The 19,108-nt window shown below is 40.5% G+C and overlaps 1 protein-coding gene across 1 annotated transcript in view; it reads right to left on the minus strand.

The window, feature by feature from the left end:
* Positions 1-19,108, minus strand: part of megf10 (multiple EGF-like-domains 10) — an 80,982-nt gene that overhangs the window by 9,802 nt on the left and 52,072 nt on the right. The window contains exons 9-22 of the mRNA XM_072372100.1: positions 18,688-18,900; positions 16,646-16,820; positions 14,126-14,246; positions 12,451-12,614; positions 10,026-10,128; positions 9,356-9,502; positions 6,407-6,541; positions 4,870-4,998; positions 4,556-4,684; positions 4,035-4,163; positions 3,608-3,736; positions 2,802-3,029; positions 551-666; positions 335-449 (exon numbers count right to left, since the gene is read on the minus strand). Coding sequence (XP_072228201.1) covers positions 335-449; positions 551-666; positions 2,802-3,029; positions 3,608-3,736; positions 4,035-4,163; positions 4,556-4,684; positions 4,870-4,998; positions 6,407-6,541; positions 9,356-9,502; positions 10,026-10,128; positions 12,451-12,614; positions 14,126-14,246; positions 16,646-16,820; positions 18,688-18,900 — 2,033 coding nt within the window. The remainder of the gene's footprint in view (positions 1-334; positions 450-550; positions 667-2,801; positions 3,030-3,607; positions 3,737-4,034; positions 4,164-4,555; positions 4,685-4,869; positions 4,999-6,406; positions 6,542-9,355; positions 9,503-10,025; positions 10,129-12,450; positions 12,615-14,125; positions 14,247-16,645; positions 16,821-18,687; positions 18,901-19,108) is intronic.

Here is a 19,108-nt window from a genome sequence, read left to right on the forward strand (position 1 = left end):
TAAAGAATGAGACTGAAAGTAAACATTTCTTTGTCAAATATTACCATGTGCTCAACATTTGATGTGTGCATTTGTTAAACTGTTTATGTGTTGTAAAATGACTTGGTATGAATGTGTGCTGTACTGTATGAGTCCCAAAAATCCCAAATAATGTCTTTTACACATTTTTATATCATGTATTACATATTTGTTATTATTCAGACTAATTTCTCTTAATATAACTGAGTTTGACTAACAAAATACTCAATAAAAAGTCAATAAAGTGTCAATGCAGCCTACTAACTTTCTACAACAGAGAGGCAGCTGCTTGAATTATATGTATTCTACAACTCACCCAGTTCATTGAAGCAGTCCCCTTGTTTCCAGTCAGAAGGCAGTGTGCCAGTTTGAGCACCAACATTTCTCTGATCCACATTGTTCACATTCGCAAAGAGCTGGCTATACTTAGCCTGAAAAATAATGTCAAGGGGACATGAAAATAGGTTGTTTTTTTTTTAAAAACAAATCTCTTTGCTCATCTGATCAGTTTAAAGAAAACCAGTAGCCATACCTTTCCATATGGAGCACTGTTTACATGTGGGGGGTTGATGCACTGGGTAAGGGTATGGTAACTGGGGTTGGAGAAGTAGTTGCTTGGGTGGGCCTCACTAGTTGGACTTTGAGCATCTGAAAAATGATAAGATGGAAAATACTGTTAGCAGAACTCCCTGTGTGAGTGCTTCTAGAATGAGATCCAAAACTGTTAAGACAGCATGACATCATGCGATCACATGAACTGTGGATCAACAGTCAACAGGGTAACACAACTGTGAAAGGTTTAACGTCTGAGTAAAGCAAATTCAGAGATCTGCATGGAAGCATGGTTCAATGTGTCAGACAAAATTTGCCTAAAACATGTTGAAAAGGTGAGAACTGTGGTACTGAATTGTGGAAAACATCCCTAACACTAGAACATTAAATATAGGGCCACTACAATGCATTAGCCTTGGAGTAACAGCAAGCTCGCTAACTGTTCTACCATCACCATAAAATTGTGTCTTCCCTTGATGTCAGATTTTGAAGAACTTGGGCTGTCTTCTAAATTACAGAGCAAGGAGAATAAGAAAAACTGGAGACATTTTGGAAAGAGTGAAGCTGAAATGTGGCACCACTGCAGATTTGGCAACACACCAGTGCAGATGATCAGATGGTGGAGTGAAGGGTCAAATGAACCATCTCATATTGTAGTTCTTGCAGACTGTATATGTGCATGTGCTGGAGTTACATGCCGTGGACTGATTTTTTATTTTTTGAAGAGCCACCACTGCACTGTGGATGTTTCAGGGCTGTTTCACCAACACATGAGGGAGTTTCAGGAGTAACACGGTTGAATAAATTGGTGCAGAGCTATGGTGATACAGTCAGGGATCACTGCTAAATCCCGTATCAGTTTTTTGCCTGGTAGTTTTACAAACTTTTACCATGGACAGCTTGGATTAACTCATACACTGATGATAGTGATACTAAGAGAATTTGACCAAGTTACACAAGCTAGAAGTGGTTCTGAAGTGAAAAGCTGTTTAGATCCCAAAGAGCTGGCAGTTTTTAGTCAAATGATTGGGATCAGAGTCAGAATTCCTCATTACTAGCTGAGACTCTGCTATGGCTCTCATTTCCCTGCCACATCCTCTGCAGCCAGGACATAGTTGCTATGAGAATGGAATTTGCACAGATTAACAATATTGACTGGTGACTGAAATATTTAATGTCTGCCTTGGGTGATTGGGATTTCACATCTACATCACCTAAGGACCCCTACTAGAGGTAGTTCCTTTCATATGGATTAGGGTCAGGATTCGAATCCCGGTCAGCCATATGAAAGATGGTAGTCTTGCCACTACAACATCCAGTCACATACATAAATACAGTTTCAATTGGAATTGGTAAACACTTGTGTATTTAGGGTCCAAACTGTATATAGTGCACACAGGTAAGTGTACAACTAAAAATGAGGAACATACCTGTACTCCTACTTATAATAGCACTTGGCTTAACTTAATAATATATTATGTATAAAAATACATAGAAATAAGTCTAGTCCGTAAATCTGGCTACATCAACAACAGCTCATGAAATACTGGTAGCCACTGTGGCCTCCACTGTGTTACCTTGGGCACCTCATGATTCTGGCATATTTAATACACTGTTAACAGAAAACTGGAGGGGGCTTTCTGTTTCACATGCTTCTTCTGTCTACCCACGTTACCAAATTCAAATCCTTCAAGTTTATTTACCCCCCCCCCCTCCCTTAAAGGTGAAGTAAGTTTTTTTTAAACCTGGACCTTATGTCTGACATAAAATACGTTCATCTATTGACCGATAACAGTTTGGTGAAAGTCGGAGTCCTTCAGAAGATATTCATTCATTCGTCTTAAAGTATTGCTGAAATAAAGACAGCTAATGCCTTATTTAGAGGCTGTATTATCTTACCCTGTTCACTCCTGTTATATATACGTGGATCTCGAATGATCCAAGTAGCGCCCGAAGGATGACTTTCACCAAACTGTTCCTACCCACATCTTGTTGATGTGACTGAGAACCTACACACTTCAATATACTTCACTTTTTAATCTCAAGGTACCCACCTCCTAAAGTGTAGAAGCTTGAAGACTTAAAACTAGCAACACTTTCCCTTTGGGGATTAATAAGTATTACTGAATTGAGGTTGAGGTTGAGGTTATGTCCATCTTTCATATGCAGTCTATCAGGGAATACATTTTCCTGAGCTAGATGTATTTTAAAGTATATCAACTGTAATGTACCTCCCACGGTGTAATCAGCTATGACCCTCATAGCAGGTGTGTAGGTCACAGCTGGCATGGTTGGTTCTTTGCCCTTCTGCTTCTTCCTGTAGATGATGAAGAGGAGCAGGAGGAGAAGCACCAACAGCACAAGGACAACAATTCCTGCAATGGCTCCTATCTGGTAGGTGTCCACATGCATGGCTGCACTGGTCAAACTGTTGAGACTTCCCACCACCACCACACCAGCTGCAGGCAGAGCGGGGAAAAGTGAAACCAGAGTTGGAGTCCTTTGAGTCTGTTTGCTCATTTAAATCAATCAACAACAGTTAGACTTAGACAAAGTTGAACTTCCACAAAGAGATAACAGTAAATGATTGCACATTAGTATATATACCAACTGCAGTAACCATTCTCAAAACAAACTCTTAGTACAAGCCATGGTTATCTCTAAATGAACCTAACTTCAAGTCACTAATGCTGCCTACAAAGTGATGTCAGAGTCAGAGCCAGCTAGTTATACTCAGTGAAGGGTTATGGACTACAGTATTCCTGTGTGAAATATTGTCTGGGACTGCCATCCTTATGGGCCAAATAGTCTCAGTACAGATTGTTCTCATTTGTGGTTCATGATGGTTGAAGAGCTATCAAATGCTATAGAGAACACCCCCTCTCCTAACCACCCAACACACCTAACTCACACTGTGCTGAAAGCTTGAATGCTGATCCTCTCTTTTAAGTCACTTGGGATAGAAAACAGATTTGGGAAATATACTTTTTATCCATAAAGATCAGTTGAAACTGTTTTCATTGAAGCATGCACTAACCTTGGTCACAACGAGCTCCCTTCCAGCCAGGATTGCAGTAACATGTTCCTGTCATGTGATCACAGGTGGAGTTATTTAGGCAGTCACAGACTTGACGGCAGCCATAACCATACGAACCATGAGGACACTCTGAAAATGAGAGAACGGTCAAATGTCAGTCAATTTTGTGGGTTTCCTAAGGTATTTATTAAAGAGAACTGAAGCGTAAACACTTAAAGAAACTGAAGTGACAAATCCATTTTAAGCATAAAAGTTCTCATGAAGTGTCAGTTTAAGATAAAGTGTTGAAATAAGCCTTTACGTAAAAAAGAAAAAGTATATGAACAATTATTGAACAGGAAGGGAAGTGGAAAAGAGAAAAACAACAAAAAATAAAAGAACAATTCAGCTCTGTAAATAAAAAAGGATATAGAGAAGTGTGACGTACTTTGTTCACAGTGTTGCCCCATGAAGCCGGTACGACATGTGCATTGTCCAGAGATGTGGTCACAGTCTGCCCCATTCCTACACAGGCAGGTCTCAGAACAGTCTTTCCCATAGAAACCTAATGGGCAGCCTGCAAAGGAGTCCGCCTCTTTACAAGCTATACGTTTCAAAGTTTGTATTTCTGAAAGCAGCAACAAATATGGTGTGTCTCCAAAGGTTGTTTTGTTCAAGATAACCATCTTAACTGTATGATATACCAGAAATGGCCATGATTTTATTATATGTGGAAACTATCAAATTTTCTATACAGTAATGATGGTAGATATTAGATTGATCTTTTTCTACCAGGGCATGCCAAGTCTCAACTTTAGAAGATTTAATGTTAATATTAAATTATCTGTGTGGAAAATATAGCTTCACAAATACTCATTCGCATGTTGCCAGAGGTTTACTTCTATCTCACAAGTCTTAAGTAGGCTGACTTATTGAACACTTGATGTGTGTAAGTGTTCAGTGACTGACGTTGTGTGCAGTAGAGACCGGTCCATCCAGGGGTGCACTTGCATTCTCCATCATATGCGCTGCAGTACGCTCCATTGTGGCAGTTACACGTATGGATGCAGTTAGGTCCCCAATGAGCAGGTGGACATACTGCAACACAGTCACATTAAATGTTTGTGCTAGCACCAGCCCATACATGAAATTATATGATTCTGAATTACCTAACTTTTCACCACAGAATTAATGAAGAAATAAGTCCTTTGCAGAACTGTCACATACGAAGCTTTATGATCTGAACTACACTGTTCTTTTCATGATTGTACGAGTGAACGTACGCTGAGAGCAGTCGCTGCCGATCCATCCAGGATAACACTGACAGGAGCCATCAATGGGGTTACAGGTGCCGTTGTTGGTGCAGCTGCAGCTCCAGGCACAGTTTTTCCCAAAGCGACCACTGGGACACACTGCACAAATACATATGTATTATCTTACATACTTACCATTCTGATCTAAGGCTTCATTTTAAAAAGCTTTCTTGAAAATGACAGATAAAACCTTTTGTATATAAAACTCTGAAGAAACTAGAAATCTCAAATAAAAAACCTTGGAGAAATGAAATCATCATTTTTTGCATTGACTTTGCCCAAATGTCGAACAATATTTTTAATAAATGGTCTTGAAATGTCACCACATTAACGTTGCATCTGGCTTGAAAGGTAAAAAGTATCATTCCTGTTAAACAGAATGCCTGTAACTTCTGTCTTCAAATACAATCTAGATGTTCTCAGGTGGCAACTGAATATTGTTGAGCAGTATATTATTTCACCAGATAGAATGTTCTTTTCTGAGCATTTATAAAGAATAAATTGCATAAATGCAATTTATGTTATCCCAACATGCCACCCAGCTCCTGGTGCAGGCCATGGTCATCTCCCGCCTTGACTACTGCAATGCTCTCCTAACTGGTCTCCCAGCCTGTGCCATGAAACCTCTGCAGATGGTCCAGAACGCGGTGGCGCGTCTGGTCTTCCATCAGCCTAAAAGAACACACATCACCCTCTCTTCATTGAACTCCACTGGCTGCCCTTAGCCGCCCGCATCAAATTCAAGTCACTGATGTTAGCCTACAAAGTGCTTAATGGAACGGCTCCCATCTACTTGAATGCTCTTGCAAAGGCTTATGTCACAACTCGGTCCCTCCGTTCATCGCAGGATTGTCGTCTAGCAGCTCCTACACCACGCCTAAGACAATCCAAACTCTTTTCATGTGTCGTCCCACGATGGTGGAATGACCTACCGAGCGCTACCAGCACAGGGGCGTCCCTGTCTATCTTCAGGAAACTCTTGAAAACCCAGCTCTTCAGAGAGCATCTCCTATCCTAGCACTTACCTTGTACTTACCTACCCCCTCTATCTTTGCACTTTATTTTTCTGTACTTCCCTCTATGCCTGCACCCTATCTCTACTCTGTCACCTCTGACAGAGTCGGACTAGTGGGATCCTTCTATGTAGTTTATTGTTAGCTTTTTTTACATAGCTTGCTATATCTTCATTTGTAAGTCGCTTTGGATAAAAGTGTTTGCTAAATACAGAAACATAAACATGTTTGGGACATGAAATGGACACGTGCATCATCAAAGCCAATTCATGCAAGCTGCAGTCTTCATCTTCTGTGGAGAGATGACACTCACAGAGTGTCTCAGACTGACTCAATGAAGTTTCTCCGAACATTACTTAATTGACTAACAGCAAAAAGGGATGTGTGACCACAGTGTCAGTCATTAACTGAGTTGGCTCAACACTGGAGTCCTTGTTTCCAGAGGCGACTGTGCAGTGCACGAAAGCTTCTATAAGCCACGGTCTGTTGCCTACCCTCATTACACAGTGCTCCCTTGAAGCCAGGCAGACAGTCACACTGTCCTGTGACGTGATGACATGGTCCATTACTGTGGACACACTGTGGACAGGTCTGACTGCAGCGGTGGCCAAAGTAACCTGGTGAGCAGACTGCAGACAAACAAAAAAAATAATTAGAACTGTCAGAAACAACAACTGTTATATGTCATGTATCATCAAAGTTGCTATGTGCAAATACATTTGCGCTCCAGGTACCAGAATTGGACAGAATTGTTTAAAACTGATAAAAATGAAATTCTTTGTAACCTGATTTATTTAAAAATCTTGGGTTTTAATCTGACTATATTCTACAGTGCAGAACAGGACAGGCAAAGACATCTCAACATCAACTGTTCAGAGGAGACCGTGTGTGTCAGGCCTTCATGGCTGAATGGTGGCAAAGAAGTCAGCATAGAGGGGGGGCAATAAGAAGAAGCACAAGGAAGATGCATTAGAACAATGGAAAGAATCCAATTTTGAGGTTTTTGATTCCAACTGCTGTAACCTAAAGAGAGTGTGCTGGTGTGGTTCCCACTGTGAAGCATGGAGGAGGAGGTGTGATGGTGTGGGAGTGTTTTGCTGGTTACAATGCAAATACAATGCAGGCTCATGACGGGAGATTGGACTGAAGACCAGTTTCGGTGCAATCTGTTGGTTTCCTTAGCTAGGATATTATTTTTTGAATTGGCTCTATATGAATGAATTGGATTATGATTACAATGAATTGAATTCCAATTGGCTTGAATTAGACTATATTATTTAAGTGCCTTGAGATGACAATTGTTGTAATTTGGCGCTATATAAATAAAATTGAATTGAATTGAATTATTCTGCTTTCATCTTTCGTTTCCATCATGATTTTCGGTGCCTAACTCATCAGATTTTCACAGTAAAACCTGCTGTTACCTACAATAATATACCAACAGTAAGGCTTATTCCCTCTCATCTTAAAATAAAGAGCCCAGTTGAACAAACCAGTCATAGTGCAATTTATAGGGGGTTTGACCCCCCCCCCATTTACAACTTCACCCCTCACCCCAAATAACACATTCGGGGGGGGGGGGCTTGAAACATTTATCTTTCTTCTCCGTAATCATAAATATTGCAATACACAGTATATTCCATATTCATGCCAAGAAGATGCTTGTAGTAAAATGTCAGACACCCCTGAAGCGGACTATAGCATTTCGTAGTCTGTCTGCCTGTCACTTAGTGGGTCTACATGATAAGAATAATTCGATTATAGGTATAGTTGGGTTATGCTCCTTATTTGAGCAAGTGCAATTATCCAAGTATACATGGTGGTAAATGAATGGAATCACTGGCACAAAGCATGTCATACCCCAGAACGATAGGTGGCGCTGTACCCATTTCAACTATCGCTGATAGAGCCACTTCCTGTTGACCTCTTCACCACCAACAACATAAGCTATACAACAGCTATAATCGAATTAATCTCATCATGTAAATCCACTGATTGACTGGCTCACTTCTAAGTCGGTGTGTGCACAAAAAAAAATTTGCGCCAGAGTGCAGTGTTGCAAGTAGCTGTGGATGAATGTAAGTTGCTATCTAACTAGTTTATTACACTTAAGTTTCTCACTTTCAAAGTTTCAGAAGTATATTGTCACTTCAGACAAATGCTAACGTGCGTCTGTGGTTTTCCATCTAAATATAAAATGTCATTATGTGAATGTTAGCCTACATGTTATTAAATGTTAGCTTTGCGCCCTGTGCATGTCACTCCAGTAACCTGCAGGCGTGCACTGTGGTCAAGTTGTAAACAATGCCTAAAGCGTGCTGCATTGCCAGGTTTGACGAATGCCCCCTTTTCGAAATCACATTAATCTGAAATGACAGGAGAAATATAATACGGATGTTTGTGTGTTTGTAGTGTTATTTGTGTATTAGCGTAGCACATCATTTTATATTAAACTATTATATAATATTGTTTCATTTTTATTGGCTTTTGAGTGGTGTTTTAGATAGACTTTTGCCTTTTTGATAGTAGCTTTTAAAATAGGTAACCCCTTCCAGTAGTTCACTCAGGCATGCAGGAGTTTAATCTATTTGGTTTGTTGAACAATTGACATCCATGTGTACTGAATGCTGATTAATTATAGGGGTTGTATTAGTTCCCATGTACGACTACTTTATTGAACTCAGTTTAGATTTAATTTACAGAGCCAACATGAACGAAAGGAAAGGAGGAGACATCAGGCACTATTTTGTGCCAAAAAAAGGGTGTGCGGGTGAGTGCGTGTCTGATTTGCTGGCAGTTTGGGTCAACAATGCTTTGTTGGTGACTGCTAACTGCAAAAGTTGTTTGTGTGGTACATTATGTGCCCAATGAACTGTAAAATGATGTAAAATTTGGTTTATCATCATCTACAGACTGCAGACATTTAGTTGAACAAGCAAGATACTGTAAGGATTGTAAGACTTCTGTTAACTGAAGCACGTGCATGCACTGCACTGGGTTTCCTTTACACCCTGGATGAAAATGTTGACCCCTGTTGTTGTCACAGCTATGTTATACATATCTCACTGTCACAAATAAAAGATTTCACAGGTTTACCTCAAAGTGGAATTTTTGGTTTGAATCTGTCCGATTAAAACAAACTGCATCACTATAGCAACCTGTCATTGAACTGGACCTCATATTTTCTCTATGAAGCGGCCTCATACACACACACACAACATCACAATCTGTCTACCTGAAAGGTTCGTTTCCCACCCATAGCATCAGGTCTCTTGGTGGGCAACAGCTCCGCAGGCACCCGTCAAAATTTCTTCAGAAATGTCATTGTTGTCGTTATCGACGTTACTGATGTTAATTATGTATTGTTGTTGATGTTATCCTTTTAGTCAATAAGAAGCTGTGTGGTGACCATGCAGAATGGGTGGTGCTGATGCAGGACTTACTCCTCTGGCAGGTGGTGCCTCTGTATCCTGGGGCACACTCACAGGTTCCTTCATCTGGGGAGCAGGATGCTCCATTCTTACAGTTACAGTGGAGGGAGCAGTTGGGGCCCCAGCGGCCCTCTGCACACATACTGTCACAGTGGATACCTGCCCACATACAGAGTAGAATTTTCATCGCTTTAGATGACATTACATTGTTTTGAATTCCTTTCCTTGAGATTCAGACTTTTGCAGTTTTTGCGCACTTGAACACAAACATGTTGTTGATTTATTGCCCAAATCCAGGACTGCAACAATTGTTTAGTTGTAACTTTTGCCGAAAGGCACTCTACAAGTCTCTGAATGAAGGTGTTGAACACTGTTTTAATTGATCATAAATTTGCAAAATAAGAAATTTGAAGACATGTTTTCACTTTATGTTTATAGATTATTGAGTGCACACTAATGTGCAAAAAACACTTTCAGTCGTTAACGTGAAATTTAAGTTTTAATTCTGTTTGAAGCAACTGTATATTTCGTGGACTTGCATTTGTCTTGAAAACTTATGGTGTGACTGCGTAATTATATTAATGTGCTTATGACATAAAAAAGAAGAGAACCTGGAAGAACTGGAAAAAGTGCTATTTGCTGTTATGACATACAGTATCTTCATGATGACAACAGGTCTTACCGGTCCAACCAGCCAGGCAGTGACAGTGACCAGTGGAGTGGTGACATCCATCAGCATGACTGCAGTCACAGCGTTCCTTACAATCCAGGCCATAGGTACCATCCTGAGGAAGAGAAACCGAAACATCACAGAGGTGAAGTAAAGTCAACTTTTATTATCAATGCTGCCATATGTTGCCATAGGTGCCATATGTATTTGTGGGCCAAGCGTGTGGTGTAGATGTCTTGGGGGGTGGGGGGAAGGGTGCAAATGATCCTCTCAGCTGCTCTCGCTATGTGCTGCAGGGTCTTCCTGCAGGATGCAGTGCAGCCGCCGTACCACACAGTGATGCAGCTGGTCAGGATGCTCTCGTTGGTTCCTCGGTAGAAGGTGTGCATGATGGGGACTGGTGCTCTGACTCTTTTCAGTCTGCGGAGGAAGAAGAGGCGCTGCTGAGCTTTCCTGGACAGCAATGTGGTGTTGCTGCTCCAAGAGAGGTCCTCAGTGAGGTGCACACCCAGGAATTTGGTGCTGCTCACTCTCTCCACAGCATCACCGTATATGGTCAGTGGAGGGTGATGGGTGGGGGATCTCCGGAAGTCAACAACAATCTCCTTTGTCTTCTGTACATTAAGAAGGAGATTGTTGTCTCTGCACCACGCGTCCACACCACCTCGTCCCTGTAGTTTGACTCATCGTTGTTGTTGATGAGCCCCACCTTAGTAGTGTCATATGCAAACTTGATGGAAGAGGCTGCTGCTGTGTGTTGATGTGCAGTCGTGGGTCAGCAGGGTGAAGAGTATGGGGCTGAGCATGCATCCTTGGGGGGCCCCTGTGTTCAGTGTGATGGTGCAGGATGCGTTCGACCCGGACTGCCTGTGGTCGTCTAGTCAGGAAGTCCAGCAACCAGTTGGACAGTGAGGCGTTCCAGTTTCTGTATCAGCTGCTGGGGGATGATTGTGTTGAAAGCTGAACTAAAGTCTAAGAACAGCAACCTCATCCTTCAGCTGTATGAACTCAAAATTCATTCATGTAACACTCTTCTATGAGTTGTGGGTGTTTTATTGGTGATTTAAAGTGTAAAAGGGCAATAAAAACAATCTGAGATAAACTGCTGTGCTGACTGAGACAGAATGTTGTATACAGTCAGTAACACTTGATGACCAAGACAAAAAGGCACAATTAAGACACTGAGGGTACTCTACCAAAGTACTAGGTAATCTCAAAAGTACTAAATATCTGCCACAACTTATTTGGAGGAGATCTGTCTCTGTACTTTAAGAGACTGAGACAAATCAAAACTTTCCAAATCATAAACAGCCAAAAGAGAACTCAAAGTTGTGAAGAAAAGATGGACACAGGTGAGCAGAAATGTGGATTTTGGCCTGTTTTCAATCAGCTAAAAACTGGTTACAACATCAGTGTGTCACATAAAAATTCATATCAATCATTGTGAATGCATTTCTAGTGCACCTTTAGACAAACCTAAGTCCAAAGAATGTAGTCCTCCATGTGCTGTATGAAACAAACTGGAAGACTTCTGGACTTTGTAATTGGACCGCCTGTATAAGCTGGTGTAAATTTCTAACTTGCTTTTACAAGTGTAACACAAATACACAAAAACATGGCAGAACCAAAAATCCTCCATTTGTCCTCTTAGTATGTAGCTTTGTGGAGGTGGACATGTACTGAAGCGGGTGTAAGCTGAGCTGTTGTAGAGCACAGATGGTTTCTGCAAGAGAAATCATCAACCCCCGTACTTAGTTTAGTCTTGGTTCATGTGTTGGAGGTCCAGAGGACCCTCTAAATGTCCCATGTTCCTGGAAAAGGTTTTTGTTATTCAGCTTTTGACTCTTTTTGTGCCTTTATATCCCTTTTTACTTCAACAATTTAATCTTTTCTCATTGTCAGTTCAATGTTCTAAGTGTCAGAGACCCTCAGAAAAACCATAGGTCACCTTTTACCTTTTATACTAACACTGTTAGCACTCATACAAGTGCTGTAGCAACATCCTCTCTAGAATCACCACATATCATTCCATCTCTCTCAAATTAGTTCTTGCCCATGCCCTGTTTTATGTACATGTAAGGCCCAGGGTGATAGCACAGTGCAGACAGTAAGTACGGCAACAAAAAGTAGATTCAGTCTAACTGGACTCATTGTGTTCTGTGAATGTGGATTGTCAAGAGTAATAAAGTCACAGCCCCTGGAAAGACAAGCTGCAGCTCCATGTTGCCTTCTTCTTTCTTTATTTTCAGTGAGTATTCTGCTTTGGCTGCATTCATGAATATTTTCATGCACAAAAGATGTGATTCCCTCTTTACCATGCCAATTTAGATGTTACTTTTTGTTTAGAAAAGAGCATAAAGTACTTTGTAATAGACAAAGAAATGATACACACATCATTTGTGCATGAATATGTCTGGAAGCATTCATTTCCTCTCACCTGGCAGCGGAGTTCACAGCTATCTCCTCTCCAACCAGGAGCACAGGTACAGAGACCATCCAGGGCACTACATGCTCCACCATTCACACACTTGCAGGTCAGGTTACAGCCCAAACCCCACGTGCCACTGGGACAGTTTATGGAGCAGTCCACCCCATGCCAACCTGATTAGAAAAGATTCAGACAGAAACATACCTTCAGAGGTTAGCATCATTATACAGTGTGCAGGGTTAAAAACATCTCTACTCATCTAATGCCTCAGTTGAGACATGCTTATTATGAAATATTTCATAGTTAGCATGCATTCTTGAGTTATGGCCAACATTTTGTTTTCTATTTGGTCCCTAATGCTTTGACCTTTGACCACAAAATGTTAGTCAGTTCATTTCCAGGTGAACATTGGTTTCAAATTTGCAGAAATGTCCTTAGACCGTTTCAGAGATCTGATGTTCTCAAGAATGGGATGAAGAGACATCCCAAAAATATGCAGTGCCAACAGAATGCTGTAAGACACAACTTATCATAGATTCAATCTCTTTTCTTCATCTGCCTAACAAACGTTTCCTTTTGGAGTGTTTTTGTAAACTTATTGAAAATAGGAGACAGAAGTGTCCGATTTTACCACAGTACACAGACCTTTAGTCAACATGCTTCCTACTGAACTCTGATGTATCCTACTTTAATCAGTGCTCCTTGAATAGAGTCCCCCTGTGTTTTATTGAATTCATTCACAGTCATTATTTCATTCATTATTTTAAGTAGTATGAAAACCAAACACCAAGGCTAAGAAAATTGACTGAACTTAGATTCAGGAATGTGTCCAGGCATAGTTCTATGAAAGGCATCAAAGTACCCAATGAGCACAGTGGCATCCTTCTGCCCTTCTGATAACAGAAGTTTGCAACAAGAAACAGACATCACAGAGTTGACTACTCCTCTAAATTCAGAGGCAGTCAAGGATGAAGGGATTTGGTTAGACAGATAAACAACAAGCCAACGGACGCTATGACTGAGATACAGAGTCCCTTTGTCCAGATAAGAGAACATTGAAGTGGGTTAACCATCAAGTCTTTATGACACGACACAGCTTTGCCTCATCATCCAAAAAAGGTGGTGGTAGGAGCATCCTCCAAATGGGGATTATTTTTCTGGGACAGAGAGAAACTGGGAAACTAGTTAGAATGGAAGAATGGATGCTGAAAAAGACAGTATGAGCCCAAGTGCTCAGGATCTCAGGCTATATTGAAGGTTTGCTTTTCAACTGAACACAAATTTGAAGAATACAGCCACAAAACACAGAAGCTGCTTCAAGAAAACGTTGTGAAAGTCCTCAGTTGACCCAAACAGGGCAAAATATGAACTGACTTCATTGTAAGATGAGTCTGAAATAAGGAATGTGGAAAAAGATCTGAAAACTTTCCATCAGCTCTGTAAAGCATACAGTGAACAGAATCAGGGTGACATTTGTTTTCATTACTCAAAAATATTAGTTTTTTTTTTTTTTAATTGGTGGTTTACTATAAGGATATGTAACGTAATAGCAAGGCAAAAGTTACTTCATTAAATCCGACAGAAAGTAACAGCAAGACACTTTGAACCCTTGAGCATTATCATGTGTCCTCTTTTTCCACATCCGTCTCCTCTTGCTTCATCTCCTCTTTTACCTCCCTCTCACCTGGTGTACAGGAACAGGATCCATCCACAGCTGAACACTGTGCTCCATTCTTACATTTACAGCTGGATGAGCAGTTTACTCCATATGTCCCCGCTGGACATGGGACAGAACAGTTGGGACCCTGAGAAGGACAGTAAATAAAAAGTTGAAAGTGGTTTTAAGGGTCAAGACATCTACAGCACTGAGGGGGCAGATGATTTGTTCCAGTTGGCAAGGTTTGACTCACAAATGCATAATAGCAGTCCATCCCACTTTTCTATTACTTAATTGCTATTTGAGTGGATACATGAAGAAAATAAGACCTATTACACCAAATTAAGACAGTCTTCACATTACAAGACAGCACCTTTGGAACAGTTTTAGTGCAGTTATTCGCTATTTTGGCATAGGCTGAAGTAGAGTCAAACATTAAACTATAAATATCATCTGGAGGTTTAATGCCACTCTTAAGGTAGTGCTGCCATATTAATACAGATCCCAAAATCCAACCCCATTATATGCTCACTTTCTTATCTGATGGAAATTCTATTAGACATTAAAGATTCCTAATGGTGACACTTCACCAGAATAAGACGTTGGCATCCATTAAGTGTGTCCAACTCCCTAACAAACTGAAATGCACCAGTGTTTAATTAAGTGAAAATGAGTATTCCATGACACTAAATGCGATAAGAATTATTATTGAATGAATTATTGTTTTTCTTCACATTCATTATTATGGTACTATGTTCCCAAAATAATGATACATCCAAGTGTCTGATCATATACAGTAAAAGAAAATGATGTTTAAACTTTGACAAGACAGAAGTCATGATTAAATTTGTTTTATTAAATTTAAAAATGTTTCACTAAAAGGAGATTCAAAGTTGCATTTCTGGACATACAGACTTTCTGCCTGACAATGACAACATACAGTCCAAAAAGAAAAAGAAAATGTCCTCAATCAAAGGTTTTTCTAAAGTTTTATGTATCGGGACACAATCATCTTGTCCTTACTGGGTCTTAAAATAAGGTAAGTACAGTCTCAGATTAACAACAACACAAGACAGAAAAATGGAAAAAAAACTCTTCAGTACAGATAGCACAATTAGAAAAAGACTGAACAAGCATGGCTTGTTTGGAAGGGCTGCAGGAGAAAGCCTCTTCTCTCTAAAAAGAACATGGCAGCACAGCTTAGGTTTGCAAAGCTGCATCTGAACAAAGCTCAAGACTTCTGGAACAATGTCCTTTGGACAGACCAGAGCAAAGTGGAGATGTTTGGTCATAATGCACAGCAGCACGTTTGGAGGAAACCAAACACAGCATATCAGCACAAACACCTCATACCAGCTGTCAAGCACGGTGGTGGAGGGCTGATGATCTGGGCTTGTTCTGCAGCCACAAGACCTGGGCAACTTGCAGTCATTGAGTCCACCATGAACTCCTCTGGATACCAAAGTATTCTAGAGTCAAATGTGAGGCCATCTGTCCCACAGCTAAAGCTGGCCTGAAACTGGCTCATCAACAGGACAATGATCCCAAACACAGCAGCAGATCTATAGCAGAATGTCTGAAAAAGAAAAGAATCAAGGTGTTGCAATGGTCCAGTCAGAGTCCAGACCTCAGCCTGACTGACATCCTAAATAAAATGACTACTTTAAGTTATTGCTGCTAAAGGTGCGTCTGTGTGATCAGGGGGTTCACTTAGTTTCTCACACACTGCTTCTGTGTTGTGTCTGTTTTTTGTTCAATAAATAAGGACACAGTGCAATATGTCATGTGTTGTTGTTCATCTGAAGTTGCATTGACCTCTTTGTAAGACCTGGGAAGGACCAGATGATTTTGTTATTCTGTCCTGATACATAAAACACAAGAATTGAAAGAGGGTGGACTATATTTTTCACATCTTGCCAAAAGCTCAGAGGATAAGACACGATCATTATTTGTTATCTCGCTTTTTAATTTAAAAACCAAAGGTGAACAGAGAGTGACACCTGTCTGTTAGGAGGTGCAAAAGCACGCAATTCCCATTCTTCTACCCGTCCTGGTTTTCCAGTCACAGCCCATTCTCCATGACACAGAATGATATTCTAGAGTACATGCTGACATACAAGACTTTTGACTTATGAGACTTGAGTCTTACAAGACACAAACAGAGAGAAGGATGAGGTAGAGGTGATATATGATATTGCTGTACAATCAAACTGTGGCCACATGATGTTAATACAGAGCCAAACATTCACTGAAGCATTGTCAGGGTGTTTTAAGTAAGCACCAACAAATATCCACTACAATATCTACAGTTCCACTTGGTCCCATTTTATTTTCAGTATTTTTAAGCATTACTGTCCATTCTTTTTATTTATATAGTATTAATTCATAACAAAAGTCATCTCAAGTTCAGAATCAACACCAGTCTCATAAGACACATTTCAATTCAATCCAATTAGAATACAATTCATCATAACCAATAGTTGCTGGCCATGAGGCATGCAGTCAAGCCTCATAAATTAAGATTAAGCCACGTGGAGAAATGTTTACCATGAAGCCAGGAGCACAAATGCACGCTCCGATCACACTGTGGCAGTCAGCCCCATTCTGGCACTGGCACACCTCTTTGCAGGACTCGCCATAAAATCCTAGGGTGCATGTCTCGTTGCAGTAGAGGCCTGACCAACCAGGCTGACATGCACACACCCCCGACATTGGGTGACAGCTAATGAACATAGAGAAACATATCACAGTTACATATAACACTTTACAAGGTTGTAGCTCACTGAACTGATGGACGACTAATTCTTAGAGTTAGGACCTCTGCTCATGAGTGCATCTATCTGTCATTGAAGGTCCATATGACATGTGGCCGGACATTGTTTCTCCCTGTTCTGTGTGCACTCCAAAACCTTAACCAGCAGAGTGAGAGACAGTCACATGTTTTTCACTACAAGAACACCAAATATTATCACTAAAAATAAAGTTCAGACTTTTCATCTGGCTTATGACAGCTGAACATCATTAGAAAAGGAGTTTTTCCTACAACTTTTACTATTTGATTAGGTCAAAATTAAGTTCAAGACAACATCTCTACGAGTTTACGACATTTTTATAATCTATATATATATCTGGTCCTACATGTCTCTATATGACACGTCAGTGATCACGATGGAAGGTGATCGGAAATCCTGGTAAAAACAAAAAAAGAACAGAGTGAGATATCTATGATCAATGATCAGTAAGAAGAGAGTCAGAGCAATGGACCCTGTCTCTATGGGAAAAAAACACTACATTTAAGATGTTGCGTCAAAGAAATTAGAGCAGTTAAGTCCAGATGAAAGAGCACCTGTGCCTAGAGTTTCATTAGTCTATGAACCCTCCTTTAAGCTCTGTCACCAAAAAGAAGAAACAGTAATGTCTTCTGTCTGATTATTTGTCCAGTTTGTTGTTCAGATTTAGTGAAGCAGTTTCACCCGTGTGTGAATCAGACCCAAGTTAAATAATTAGCAGTAAAATGAAAGATGTCTTTGATATCTGTGAATTGTTCATTCTTCTTCTTTTTGTATCCAAAATAAAAAAAAAACTAATTGAACACCTTCCAAGAGCTGTTTAATCATTTATGTTAGTAGTGTCTTTTGCTCCTCCGACTAAAAATTATAAGCAGACAACAGCGGACAACAGCAAGAGCAGTCGCCCACCAATCGGAAGGTCGGTGGTTCGACTCTGGCTTCCCCGGGCTACATGTCGAAGAGTCCTTGGGCAAGACACTGAACCCCACGTTGCCTCCCAGTGTATCATTGGGCTATGAATGTGTATGAATGATTAGAAAAAGCACGTAGTTAAGTATCTTAAGACGTGCTGTATGAATGTGTGTGAGTGGGGTGAATGCGGCATGTAGTGAAGCGCTTTGAGTGGTCAGTTAGACTAGAAAAGCGCTATACAAGTACAAGTCCATTTACCAATTGGGACAGTCAACAACAATTACATAAAAAAGCACACCATAGCTGAGCTTAAACTATGTTTAAACAAGTACATGTAATGATGAGAATCTAACCAAAATACAAATATTTTGTTGGGACATATTAAGTTTGCTTTGGGTAACAGAACTCTAACAGGGTTTGTAGAACTGTTAAATGTCTGAATGAGACGAATATGGAGGAGTCTCTATGACATTTTTTCATGCCAACATGGTGGAGACGATCTGCAGTAACACTGATGGAACCTGTCCGTTTGTATGTGTGACTGTCAGCTGCCCATGTGACACAGCAGTCCCATTGAGCAGAAGCAGAACAACTGTTCATGACAACACATGTGGGCAGCCACCTGGTCCTGCCTGCCTGACTGAGAGATGACCGTCAGCTGTCTATCGGATCAAAACTTACCAGTCGAACACCAACATTCACCAACACACGGATGCTGAATGTTAACCCTCAACTTTAAAGCATATGAATTCGAACAATGAGAATAATATTCAATGTACTGATATAATAATATCTAATAATTAACTTAATTAACTGATGATTTCTGTTCTGTTTAGAAAGAAATGTGACTATCATTGCAGAAAGGCAGCAATACTCTTTACTGCATACCTGCGAGTGTTTGTATCGTGGCACGGACACTTCCTTTCGCACCGGAAGCCATAGTGGCCTTCGGGACACAGTCGGACATCACATGTTTCCCCTGTGTATCCTGCCTCACACAAACACATTCCATTGGTATGGTAGCATTTGCTGTTGTTCTTACAGTGGCATCGCTTTGCACAGCCAGCACCATAAGTACCAACTGGACACTCATCCTGACACCTGTTGACAGCAAGAGACACAGCAATATTCATGTTCAGTGATTTGTAAAGGTGGAGGAGATCTATAACTGTTCTCAGTAGAATCTTTTAAATCTTATTTGTTATTGATTAAATCACATGTTAGATTGAAAAAGGACTGTAATATCATCAACAACAACAACAACAACAAAAAATCTTGCTTAGTGTAAATCAGTACACCCATTGTGGCT

The sequence above is a fragment of the Leuresthes tenuis genome, unplaced genomic scaffold (genome assembly GCF_036924035.1).
Source record: "Leuresthes tenuis unplaced genomic scaffold, fLeuTen1.0.hap1 SCAF_19, whole genome shotgun sequence".
Lineage (NCBI taxonomy): Eukaryota > Metazoa > Chordata > Actinopteri > Atheriniformes > Atherinopsidae > Leuresthes > Leuresthes tenuis.